The 12,667-nt window shown below is 44.4% G+C and overlaps 1 protein-coding gene across 1 annotated transcript; it reads right to left on the minus strand.

Annotated features, from left to right (window-relative positions):
- Nucleotides 1–3,300: 3,300 nt before the first annotated feature.
- POU4F1 (POU class 4 homeobox 1) lies at nucleotides 3,301–4,325 on the minus strand. Its single transcript, XM_038369762.2, is given in 9 exon segments — nucleotides 3,301–3,330; nucleotides 3,332–3,471; nucleotides 3,474–3,612; nucleotides 3,614–3,660; nucleotides 3,663–3,774; nucleotides 3,776–3,985; nucleotides 3,987–4,075; nucleotides 4,078–4,148; nucleotides 4,150–4,325. Coding segments are annotated over 9 exon segments (1,014 nt in total).
- Between the last annotated feature and the right edge of the window lie 8,342 nt (nucleotides 4,326–12,667).

The raw sequence follows: 12,667 nt of genomic DNA on the forward strand, positions 1-12,667 counted from the left end.
CTCCCACCCCCGGAGCTATTTTCAGTGAGTTAGTTAAAAAGGCCTTATCGGTTCTTGGGATTCTGTCGTGAAGTTTTCAGATCTATTCAACAGAAAGCAGAGCATTCTGGTTTTGCACAGTTTCCTACCATAAAAAAATAGGAAACTCTGCAAAGCTGTTATTTTTTTTTTCATTATCTGTTTTATTAACATAGTATTTTCTTTGTACTCGATGAGGATTGTACTTAATACAAAACAAACTTCTTTACTTTTCAATACATACATTGTCATGGTTGTATAATACAAACGTGTTGTCCTCTAACATTTCAGTTTGGGGGAAGATTAAAAAAAAGTTTGTAATTTATTTTATTTGTTCATTCCTGACTCTCCAAAAATGATATCCGGTAATACTTTTCTATAAAATAATATTTTTTACAAATGCATTTATTAAAAATTCTGATGACATTTCAAGTTCATAATAACAGAAACAAGTCAATTTCCGGTGGACGAGCTCTATTTTTTTTTTTAAAAATACCTTTAGTGCTTTTGTTTTTAACATCAACAGTTGCTTAAAATCACAGCTTTTTGAACGTTTTATTCTTTTCTGAACATCACGTTAAGTGTCTTAATTCACAGATTTACCGGCAAAATTAAAAAGATTTGGCTAAAATAAATCTACAGAAGAAATAATCCCAGCTATTAAGTAACTTTGTACATTTGGCATCTGATCTAGTCACACAGGTCATCAGAAAAGAAAGAGGTTCTTTGATCACTTGAAGCAGTAGGTGGCATCCTATACGTTCCTAATGAACAATTGCATTTACAACGTCAGGAGAGATCAGTTTATGATTTTCATATTTATTAACACAAAATAAAAATAAAATATTTTGTTACATAATTAAGTGCAATTAGGCCAGTCAGAACAACATATAAACCTGAAAGCACCAAGCTTTTTTTTCTTTACACATATTTTGTAGGTGCATAATCCTTTCCAGCAAACTGAAAAGAAATACTTCAGAAGTCCTTTCGAATTTTACTTTGATTTATATTTTCTGCAGTTATAGAATAAACTTCAAGAAACACAGGCAGCTAATATATAGTTAATTTTATTCAGAGCACCGCTTTTCACATAAGAGCTATCTCAAAGTAATGATTTCTGAATTTAGCAGAAAAATACATCTCTCACTATTTTTATTTTTTGGTAGAATTAGTATTTGTCTAACGGCTATACCTTGAATTTATCAGCCGTGACTCAGAAATAAACATAAAAAGATGCACCCAATAATAAACTATTCTGTTTTCATGTTTGTTTTATTTGTAAGTGTGCTGGGACTTATCTCCCTGTTGTATTTTGTGTTACAGAAATATTTCTGAAAGAAATAAAAGTAATAGAGTAAAGACACAACCAAGGAGAAAGCTCAGCAAACATACATGGACAGGTAGATAATTCAGTGAGACATTTCAGGATCCACACGTGGTTGCAGTTTGTAACCATTTTTTGTGTATGTGTGTGTTGCATTAACGAAAATATTTACAGTCTTCTTCCTTTTTTAAAAAAAATCTAAGTACAAGAACGTGACAAGAATGTTTGTGTTTTCGGTGAAAACAGGCAGTAAACTGTGAAGTTACACCATCCACAAAAGGTTCTACCAGTAGCTACTCTATTTTTAGTGCTCAGTTTCAAAATGCATAGAATGTTTGCGCTGCAAACAATGATATATTAAATAATTAAATAAAATAATAAATAAATAAATAAATAAATAAATAGTGGCGAGACCTTATCAGGGATCTTCCTGTGCCTTTTTTAGGTCATGCATGGTTTCAGTCTTTGTTTGTTTGTTTTAAACAGCAGGGTGTTTTCTTTTCAGAAATGCCTTGTTTTTAAAGCCTTTCCAATAACACCAGACCCAGTGAATGTCTTTTGCACACAGCTGGTATTTTATCCAACGAGCTCTGGCCATCTCTCTTTTCTCCCTCACCCCCCCCCCCCCAATCTCCGAGATATAATGCACCTTTATCTTTAATAATACGGAATAATTGTTTTGCTTTCCAATTTGGGAGACTGTGAATAGTGCAAATGTAACCATACAAAACAATTCCTCTACCTAACGTTTATTATTTACAATAAACGATTTTTAAACCCAAATGTTTTCCCCCTCAACATGCAGACCCCGCAGAAATAAATGTCGTTTCAAATCCTGCCTCTTTATATTGGTGATTTCGCTTGCCTACTTAGTAAAATAAACCCTGTTACTAACAGGAAACCTTCTACCACCGCAATCCTCTAAACCTCTCCAACAGATTTGGAAGAGATGCCAGAGGGGAAGGAGACATTTAACCCCGAGACTCAGCGCATGTTTTCTTCTAACAGTTAACAGGGCAGCCAGTGCAGATATAACAGCTAACGTAATGCATTGTATCTCTAGCTAGATGTATCCCTATAGAGATATGGATCTCTCTCTAGATATAAACACAAAGCGCACCCAGGGAGGAAAAAGAACAAAGGGCAAGTAACTTTTTATATAGCTAGTTAGAAAAATGGTTGGCTTCCCTAGCAGAGTGAGGGCAGAAGAAGGGGGAAATTTCCCGGAGTATAAAGCCAGTGATTGAGCTTCGCTCCCTGCTCTTTCGCTAGCTAGTGTTTATGAAACACGGGACAGAGTCCTCTCTCTCTCTTTCCCCCTACCACATCCCCCCAGGCACCGACCGAATTGTGAACTGCAAAAACACCCCTCTCCAACCCGCAGTAATACAGCGAAGAACCATCACGAAGCCCCATAAAAACATAGTTAAAAGCAAAAGAACAAAAAGAGACCCAAACAAAACCAATGAGCATCATCACCCATAGTTTCACCTTCTGGGTTGTGTTTGTTGGTTTTTTTCTTTTAAAATTGGGTGACTTAGATTTTTTTTTAAATGTATTTATTTGTAAGTTTTGTGTGTGTCTCTGTGTGTTTACGCTTGGGTTGTTCTCGCTCTCTCTTCCTGTAAGGGGGCGATCAGCCCTGCAGAAGTGCCCCCCCCCCATGGATTTCTAGAGCATTTACTTTTGCTCTTCTTGTTCTCGTTTCTTTTCTTTAGAAGTTTATTGTTGTTGTTGTTTCTCTCCCCTACATTGTTCCTTGTCCCCAGGAGATGTTTGAGTGTCTCTGGTCAAACAGAAGTCCACTGGTTCCTCCAGCCCGCTCGTCCTTTCCACAATCTCCCCTCCCACTGGCCCCCCCATCTCCCTCCCTTCACTCCCAGCCCCCCAACGACCCCCCCTCGGTCCCCTCCCTTCGCCCACACTCCAGGGGATGGAAACTTGGCGCGTCGGGTTGCTTAGTAGGTGGCGGAAAATTTCATCCTTTTTTTGCTTCTGTCTCTGGTTGCAAAACCAAAACCCGCACCACGTTTCTTTTCAGTCCAATTTCTCGGCGATGGCGGCGATCTTCTCGGAGGAGGGCCGGGGCTGCACGGCGAAGTACGCCTCCAGGGAGCGCTTCTCCGGGCGGCGATGGAAGTCCGCTTGCGCTTCTTCTCGCCCCCGTTGAAGAGCTCGGGCTTGTTCATTTTCTCGCGCTGGGCGCCCCTCGGCCTCCTCCAGCCAGGCCTGCAGGATGGCTTGAGCGCGATCATGTTGTTGTGGGACAGGGGTGAGCGACTCGAAGCGGCAGATCGTGCTCTGGCTCAGCGAGCCCCGCCGGTGATCTTCAGTTGGCCATGGCCGAGCCCGACGTCGGCCTGGGTCACGCCCAGCTTGATCCGCCGCTGCTTGAAGCGCTCGGCGAATGCCTCCAGCTCGCGGGTGTCCGTGGTCCGAGTCGCAGATGGAGGCCAGGCCGGCCGCCCCCACCACCGCCGAGGCCACCTGGCCCCGCGCGCCGTGGTGAGCGGCCACCAGCCCCGGTGGGGCAGGCCCGAGGGCATTGTTCATGGCGGCCGGGTGCGACAGGTGGCCCAGGCCGTGCATGTGCGAGTGGGGGTGGGCCGAAGTTGAGATCAACCCCCCCCCGCCGCCGCCTGCCCGCCGCCGCCGCCTCCCCTCCGCCTCCGCCGCCGCCCCCGCCGGCCCCTTCGTGCCCCCCGCCGCCGGCCATGAGCGCCAGCGACGGGGAGTGATGTGGTCCAGCAGTTCCCCCGGCTCCAGCGCCTGGTGGTGATGGTGGTGGTGGTTGGTGTGGTTGCGCCAGCGGCACGGTGGAGGTGGAAGTGCACGGCACGCTGTTCATGGTGTGGTAGGTGGCGTCCGGCTTGAAGGGGTGGCTCTTGCCCTGGACAGCGGCGATGTCGACGGCCGCCAGAGCCTCGGCCCGGGCCAGCAGGGTCTCATCCAGGCTGGCGAAGATATTGCTCTGCAACTGCATCGACACAAAAGGGGGGGGGGAGGCATAGGGGGGCAGAAAGGAGGGGATGGTGTGGGAGAGAGACGCGGGAGGGGGCAAACGCCGAGGAGAGAGGGGAGGCGAATTGGGCAGAGAGAGGAGAGGAAAGTGGAAGGGGTGGGGAAAGCAGGGACAGATGGTGGGATATAGTGGGGGAGACAGGGCAGGAGGGTAGGCGAAAGGGGGGTTGCAACCCAGGGAGGGAGAGAGAGGGGAGCCCAAGGAGAGGGGGAGTGAGGAATGGGGAGCCGAGAGAGGGGCGAATAAAAGGGAGAGACCGGGAGCGGGAGTAGAAGAGAAAAGAAAGAGAGGAGGAAGGTGGGACGAAAGAAAGAGAGGAGAAGCCGGGCAAGGAGTGGAGCAGAGAGAGGAGGGAACCAGAAGCGGGGGAAGGGGCAAAGGATAAGAAAAAGAAAAGAAGGGAGAAGAAGAAGAAGAAAATGGATATGTAACTCTCAGCTGGGAATTGTGTCAAACGCCAGCGCGCATACAGAACATTCCTTTCAGAGGCCGAGTCATAACAATTAATACCGAAAGTGGACGAAGTCGGAGACTCGTGTGAAACCCGCTTTCAAAAAGAGATCACAGGCGCTCGGATGATTGCAGAGGAGGACATGAAAAAACATTAGAGCGGCGCGCTTGTCAAAATGTGCCTCGCAGCGGTTTTTTTATTAGTGCACATACATGCAGTATACAGGGGGAGAGAGAGAGAAACGAGAGAGAGAGAGAGAGAGAGAGATGCAGCGGCTTGCCCCTTACCGGCGGAGTGGCAGACAGGCTCTTCTTATTGCTTCCGAGCTGGAGTGCAGCGAGGGGTACTTGTGTTCAGGTAGGGTGGGATGCATGGCAAAATGCGGCTGTTTGCCGTTCATGGACATCATCTTGAAGGCTTGGCATGTAAATCCACAAACACTCCTGAAGTAAGGGGAAAAGTGCTCTCCGGGCGCTCTCCTCCGGTGGGTGGGGGTGAGGGTGCCGCGGCAGATCCCACTGCTGGTGCCGCTGTTTTCTTGGATCTCCCTAGGACCGCACGGTGAGACTCCCTCCAGCCCCTCGGTCTCACTTATCTGTCTGCTCTATCCTAGCGCTGGGCTGAGATGCGCTCCGCTTACACCTGAGCCCCACATCTCGTGGCTGCGGGACCCTCTCGCGAGAGCTTGGCGCCCCGGCTTGATAGACATCAGCTGGCTCCCCCCGCCTCCTGCGCCTTGTTGCATCTCCTTGCGCGTTTGCACGGCTAGGCGGTGCCGGAGTCTGAGAGCTGCTCTTATAATGACCACCAGGCTGGAAGGACAGTGCAGGTGGCTACACCTGTAGCTGCGACACATGCGCAATGCTCGCCTTTCTAATCGGACACAGAGCCACCAAACGTGCACATCTATGTACTATGTGCCTGCCTGTGCATCTGCGTAGAGTATACGTACATGTATACATGCCAGATCTTACATGCAATACAATGCAGTGTGCGTGACTATGTAGCTCTCTCGGAGTTCGTGCACCAGCTTAGGGTGCTGGTCCTTGCAATGCACATATCTGATTTTCTACTTGGCTTATTCCTGGTGTCTAATTACATACCGTTATCATTATGTCAAATACTAACCGGATTCTAGCGAAAGAGATGTTAATTTCCTGTGCCCTGTGGTAGTCCTGCAGAGAGACGTGTACGTCTCCTGTGTTGAGGACTCTCAACACAGAAAGTGAGTTTTCCAGCGTAAGCCTGTTACTTTTAGAAATTCTAAATAGGCTCCTTGAGATAATCCATTGTGACAGACATTGTTTGAAGCTGTCAGGGGCTATTGATTCATATAATTTCATTCCCCCCTCCCCCTCTATTTTGTAGCAAATATTATTGTGTCAAGCACCGCTAGTGACAGCCACTTAGCCCACAAGGAGCATGTGCTTTCTACATGGGAAACACTGTTGAAATGAATTGTGCATTTCCTTTTTTGCAGCCTGTAAAATCTCTCTTCTTTAATCGTGTGAAAACCCATATCTCACTCCGGCATGACTTGAAGCATAAAATATCACAAAGCCTTTTTATTTTTAAAACTACGGGTAGTTTGGTTTCTTTATGAAGAGAGAACACAGGGAAGCTAGTCTGAATCGCCTTTATAGACATTCTGGCAGAAGGAAAAGGAGGAAGAGGCTGGAAAATAACATTGTTGCAATATTTTTTGTCTGTGTTTCTCCCAGTTTTATTGTTGCATTTAGATGAACGGTTAGGAAGAAAGAATAGAGTAATGATTCACAATACATTGATGACTAATATTTTGGGGTTATGGCCCGATCTTTTTAGAGTGCAATTCTCAAATTAACTGTATGTAGTTAAAACCGGTGGCAGCCAAACCCTTTAATAATCAACCTGTAAATGTGTCTCTCACGTTTATGATCAACAACTGGGATTAATTTGAATCCGAAGGGAGCAACACAGGTGAAGCCAGTCCACTGGGGGCACTCTAATGATAACCCTGGGTGATAGCCCAGATGTTATCACGTCTGCTCCAGGAGTGCTAAAGACAGGCACCAGGAAAAAGCAGCCGGTGTTTGTTTGAGGCAGTGATCTGATAACCGATCTGCCATGTGCCTCCTTAAAGAGTGTCGGAATAGCTGTATCTCTCATGCATTGAGATTCGTCTATGTACATATATACATATTCGTATACTATGCATAGACATATACCCCCCTCAACCACACACCATACAAAGTCCATATAAAATCCCAAGTAAGTCCATATTTGTCATTATATGGCTTTCTCCAGTTCTCATCCGCAAAGAAGAAAGAAGAAAGAAGAAAAGAAAGAAAGAAAGAAAGAAAGAAAGAAAGAAAGAAGAAAGAAGAAAGAAGAAAGAGAAGAAAGAAAGAAAGAAGATGCGAGAGGGAGCCGGTCTCCATCCATTACTCGGTGTCCCCCAGGGATTGCTGAATGCAACTTTATCTAGTAGAGGGACGAACGAGAACTGACACTTTCGGTTTTAAGGCGGGAACCTGTATCGAAATCATTGTTTAAGAGGAACAAAATGATAACTAACATGCTTTATTAACGATTCATGATTTACCGTAGCTTTTTGAGCCATGTTCTGTAAATTGAGATCAGCACACGGGGAAAATGGTGCATTTGATACATTGTGTTGAAGTAGAAGGCGTGCTGGAGCCTGATGCAAAACAACCCACATTCCTTTGCCAATAGAATAGATACAACGGTAAACCAATCAGCCATACAAAGACAATGGGCTTCTGACCTGACGCTGAAGATGGAGACACTTAGAGCTGGACAAATGTACCCGTTTAGCCAGAACGCTGGCCAAGTAAATTCACCAGTGTACATCGGTAGAGGGAACGCTCAGTGTAAATGAGGATTGTTCAAGTGCTGATAAAAGAAGGAGGAAATGGCATGTTTTGTCTATGGATTATTCCATGGGCTTACTTTTTCCCTTCTCGCAAGCCAAGATATCATATAGTATGTTCTCCAGATCCAAACCGCATACACAAACGGATATAGTGACAAACAGAGGTAGATATGCGTGGCCCACACGTGTTTAGTGGGTCTATTTCTTATACTCATCAGCGATAGTAGCTTTTTTAAGGGCGTGCGGGAGAAAGGAGAGAACCTGTGCACTAGAGGAAGGTGGTGGGGGCGTTAGGAACTGGCATACCAGGCGGAGAGTCCACTAGAAATAATGAAATCTGTACGTGAGCCAGAGCCACGCACTCTTCTCTCACTTTTCTCTTCGGTTACAAATTCTGAGGCTGCTCATCACACCGCGGATTCTGGGCTACTGGTTGTAAACCCTTAACTTCTTACCTCTACAGCAGCCTTCCGTGAGCTTTCGACCATTAGTCAGAAGGTCCGTAGTGTCATTAATAATATCACCCTTCGGTTTTGGCTGGTTGGGAAATACTGACACGTGGTAGCGATTGCACCACTTCTAGATGGCGCCTGCATTGTAGCAGGCCAACTTGGCTTGCCACAAACCAATACGCTTATTCACAGTTATAAGTAGAGAATGTAGCCTTGGGCATATCTGCCGTTGGTGAAAAAGCATACAACAGAAGTTGATTTGGGGCAGCTTTTGCTTTAAAGTTTACCAGATAGACCAGCAACTCAAGTTCCTTTTGGGCCATTTATTTCCTTTTACTTCGGAAAGCTCAGCCTTGACTCTTTATTCCTGCAACTTCATCATCTCATTCTGAGATTTAGCCCCAGAGGAATATTATTAAGGGTTTTAATGTTAGGACTGGTTTCATAGAATATCAGTGTTGGAAGGGAACTCAGGAGGTCATCTAGTCCAACACCCTGCTCAAAGCAGGACCAATCACCAATTTTTGCCCCAGATCCCTAAATGGCCCCCTCAAGGATTGAACTCACAATCCTTTAGCAGGCCAATGCTCAAACAACTGAGCTATTCCTCCCCCACCACCCGTAACATCTGTTCGAAGCCAATGGTTTGTGTTCTCCCTGTAACAGGTCTTCCTGGAGCGATAACAACCTAGCGCAGGAGCAGGGGAAATGGACAGTATGTCTGGGCAGTATGTCAATATAACGCCTGTTGGTTTAATCAGATTGGAAGTACAACTTCTACCTGGCTGTAGATGTATCCACATGCATTGCAGGCTAGTTATAGTGCACTCTTTTGTTACAAATAATTTTAGGCATATTTATTGCGCAAAAATCCCATGCAGTAGGTGGGGAGTATGTTATGAGCGAAGATCTCGCAGGTATTCGACATCATGTTTTTCAGGAGCTTTTTTGTGCTGGACAGTTCCCATTGATACGGGAACCCATACTGCCTCATGCCCCAGTCACTCAAGTTTGTCAAAAGAAAAGGAGGACTTGTGGCACCTTAGAGACTAACACATTATTTGAGCGTAAGCTTTAGTGAGCTACAGCTCACTTCATCGTTCCCGAATCTGGAAAAGACAACTGAATTTAGGGCTGATACCCCGGCCCTGCCTGCTAATGCACATTCGGTAACTCGGGTTTGGATAATGTTCTGCGGCCAGTTTTTTGTCCTGCCCTTCTTTTTATTCTGTTGGAGTCTTCAGGCATTGAACTTAGTTTCAAAGTTTAAGACTCAATCAACTCTTTCTTCTCTGATCTCTCCCTAACAGAGGCCAAGAGCGGGAGTGGAAGGTAGACAGAGGCGAGGACTTTCACATTTGTTTTAGTCTCAGCAATTATCTGAGTCTCCTTGGCTCCTCGGGTATAATCATAAACAAATGGCTAACTCCAAAGATAAACCAAACCTCGTTCGCAGTACTTTGGACACGTTTGTGAAGAGTGGGGCGGGGGTGGAGGGCGGGGAGGAAGAGAGAACGTTTCAAAGGGATGGTTTTAAACCACAATCCTCTTTCGGTCCCTCAGATACTTTTTAAAAGAGAAAGCCTATAATGAGCCCGATCCTGCTTCCACTGAGATAAATGGCAAAACTACCTTTTTTTTCAATGGGCGCAGGATCCAGCCGACTGGGGGTGTTTTGCATTTCAGATTTCTCTCCTCTCTCTGCTGGCTTTGTGAGCAAATCTGTCTAGGCTGAGTTGTTGTTCAGTCCTCAGTGCAACTCTTTCTCTTCTTCGTTTTCCAGTTTCTGTGACAGTCACCAATACAGCCCCAGGCTACACCTGCAATACACATACCTAACCACACACAAAGTCAGTCAGTCAGTCTCTCTCGGATCGCAGAGGTATGGACATCTCACGGGGCCTGGCAATATATTTTATTTTATTGTAATATTCGCTGTTATTCCTATTCCTAGTGGGTACTTCCAGTCTCATGAATACTGATGGTAATAAACTTGCAAGCTCCGAGCATGAGTTCACTGGCGATATGACCATGCTGTAGCTCCACTTTTATGGACAAACATACACGATAAAGGGACGTACATATATCTGTCTATAGCTATATAATGCATTTACTTGTCTCCGGTAGTTTTCTCCTGTTTCAAATGTAAGAAATAGGCAGATTTCCTTAATTGACTGCACTGCTTATCCCGAGAGCTAATAAAGTAAACCCCTTATTCCCACAGTAAAACGATTTATAAATTAATTACTGTAACCCATTGTATTTGATTTCCCTTTTTAGGATTCCCAAAAGATGAATATACTAAAGCTTGGGATATTAAACTCTAACGTCGCATCATACTTTGCTATATAGTCTGACTTTTAAAAAAAAAAAGTCATTTAGGGGTTTATAGAGCAGCCTGTATTAATCTCTGATGTAGTTTTACTTCAAGAATTAGACTGACTTTTTATTTGCTCTACCCTAACTTTCCCTGCGTGTGGTGGTAGCACGAAAAGAAAGCCTAGGGTACCTGTTATTTGGTGAAGTTTACTGAACGTCAATATCTCATTTAGTATAAAAGCTATTCTCCCTTAGACGATTAAACTAACCTACCCTTTTTAAAAAAAAGCCCTATGGGTGAATGCACAAAAAGTATTTCCTGTCCTAATGAGGATTTCCTTACATCAGCAAAGACCTGCTAATTACTGATGTACAAGCTGCAATAATTGCTTTTGCAGCCAAAGTGTAAGAATATTGTCATATTAAAAATTGAAACTCTTGATTGTGAGTTAGGTCCCAAGGTAATTCAGAAAGTCCCCTTTCGGGAGAACAGCGGGGCTGGAGGAGCTACTTCGGGGTCCAGTAGAAATACTGCAGCTCTAGCTGTCTCTGGTAAGTTCTGGTTCCTAGTTTTAAGTGATATACGCCAATTAAAAAGCACACCGGGAACGGCCTGCAGCATAAAAGTCTCCAGATCACATACACCTCAACATCATTGAAGTACCATCGGTATATGTCTTGCTAATTTTTAATATATATATATATATATTACATACACATATATAATACAAACAGACAATTGAACACTGTCTGCTTCATCTCCCTTTGATTGCGCTCCCTTACAGCATACCTTCTGTGGCTCTCACTAGCTATCCTTATATAAGAAACGACTCAGAGAGGGGCTTGTAGCGGGGGAGAAGGTCGATCAGAAGTTAAATCTAAAGGCGCCTCTGAGATCTGTTCAATTGCCAAAATACAGAGCGATGCGCTCGCCTCCCAGTCTCTGCACAAATCAAAGCACGTTCCGAGGGGCTGGGAAATAGTTGCCTTGTCATGTAACACATTGCCCTGATTTATTATAAAATTTTAACGAAATCATGCATATTTTAACAGCCTTTAATCACTGCATGAAAATTAATTCATGAACTGGAGCGCGTTTAAATAAATGAAGTGTTAATTCATTAGGATTAATTATTTGTTAAAGGTTTGTGTGCAAGGTTAAGGTGGAATAAAAACTCTTTGTTAGTTCGTGTCTTAATCACCAGGTTTTGTTAGCAGTTAAAAAAAACAAACAAACGGTTTCTGTGCTGCTCATGACGCTGGGGCGGGATGGGGACCAGAGGCCAAAGAACTGAGGTCTCATTGAATCAGTGAAAGCATCATACAGAGGGAAGTTTACTGCAAATACAAGGGGTGGAGAGTGTAACTTTCAGCCCAACCTAGACATGGCGGTACTAGAAGTGTAGACAGCTGGGCTGGGCTTTAGAGACATTGTTGATTTGGGGTGGGGATGGAGAATAAAGGAACTCCTTCCTATTTGCCTGAGTGCTGATGAAAGAATCTACTTCAGACTAGTCCAAAGCTACAGCTAGACCAGCTTTGTATACTGGGGGAGAACACACTAAGCAGAAAGATCCAACTGCCTATACAAATGGATATTTTCTTCCTTCTTCTGTCCAAATGTCCTGTTTTGAAGGGGGGAAACTAAATATCAGGAACAGTACTCAAGGACAGGGGAAATTATATAAAAAGGACACAGAGCTATGGTCCTACCTCCACTCACCCTTGATCCCGGTAGTTCTTTCACAGAAACACCCCGTAATTTTGGGGGCACATTTAAAGGGGCTTATTTAAAATTGTGTTTTTACACAATTTAAGCTCATTGGAAAATATTACCAAAGCTTTTGGCCTTGCAGTTCTAAGGGAATTAAAATACCCCAACTAATTTCTTGAGGGGCTGTAACCCAGACTAAGGCACTAAGAAGTGTGTAAAAATAAATTGACCTAGAAATAAAAGTGAACCGTACTCTTCTCTCTTCATTCTAGCCCAGCTGTTATGCAAAAAAAGGGAACACTGGTCCTCAGTTTAAGCTAATAGGAAGTTATTACAATTGAACATTTGATTGTCCTATAATTTGCTGCTCTCCCTAAGCATTTGGTATTTGCTAGGCAGCAGGCACACAGCCATGTGAAAGCAACCTGTTAAAGTAGGAGGTACCAGAATCCTGAAAATAATTCTAATAAACTTCATTTTACTTCTCTGGGG

Source organism: Dermochelys coriacea, chromosome 1, assembly GCF_009764565.3.
Source record: "Dermochelys coriacea isolate rDerCor1 chromosome 1, rDerCor1.pri.v4, whole genome shotgun sequence".
Taxonomy (NCBI): Eukaryota; Metazoa; Chordata; order Testudines; family Dermochelyidae; genus Dermochelys; species Dermochelys coriacea.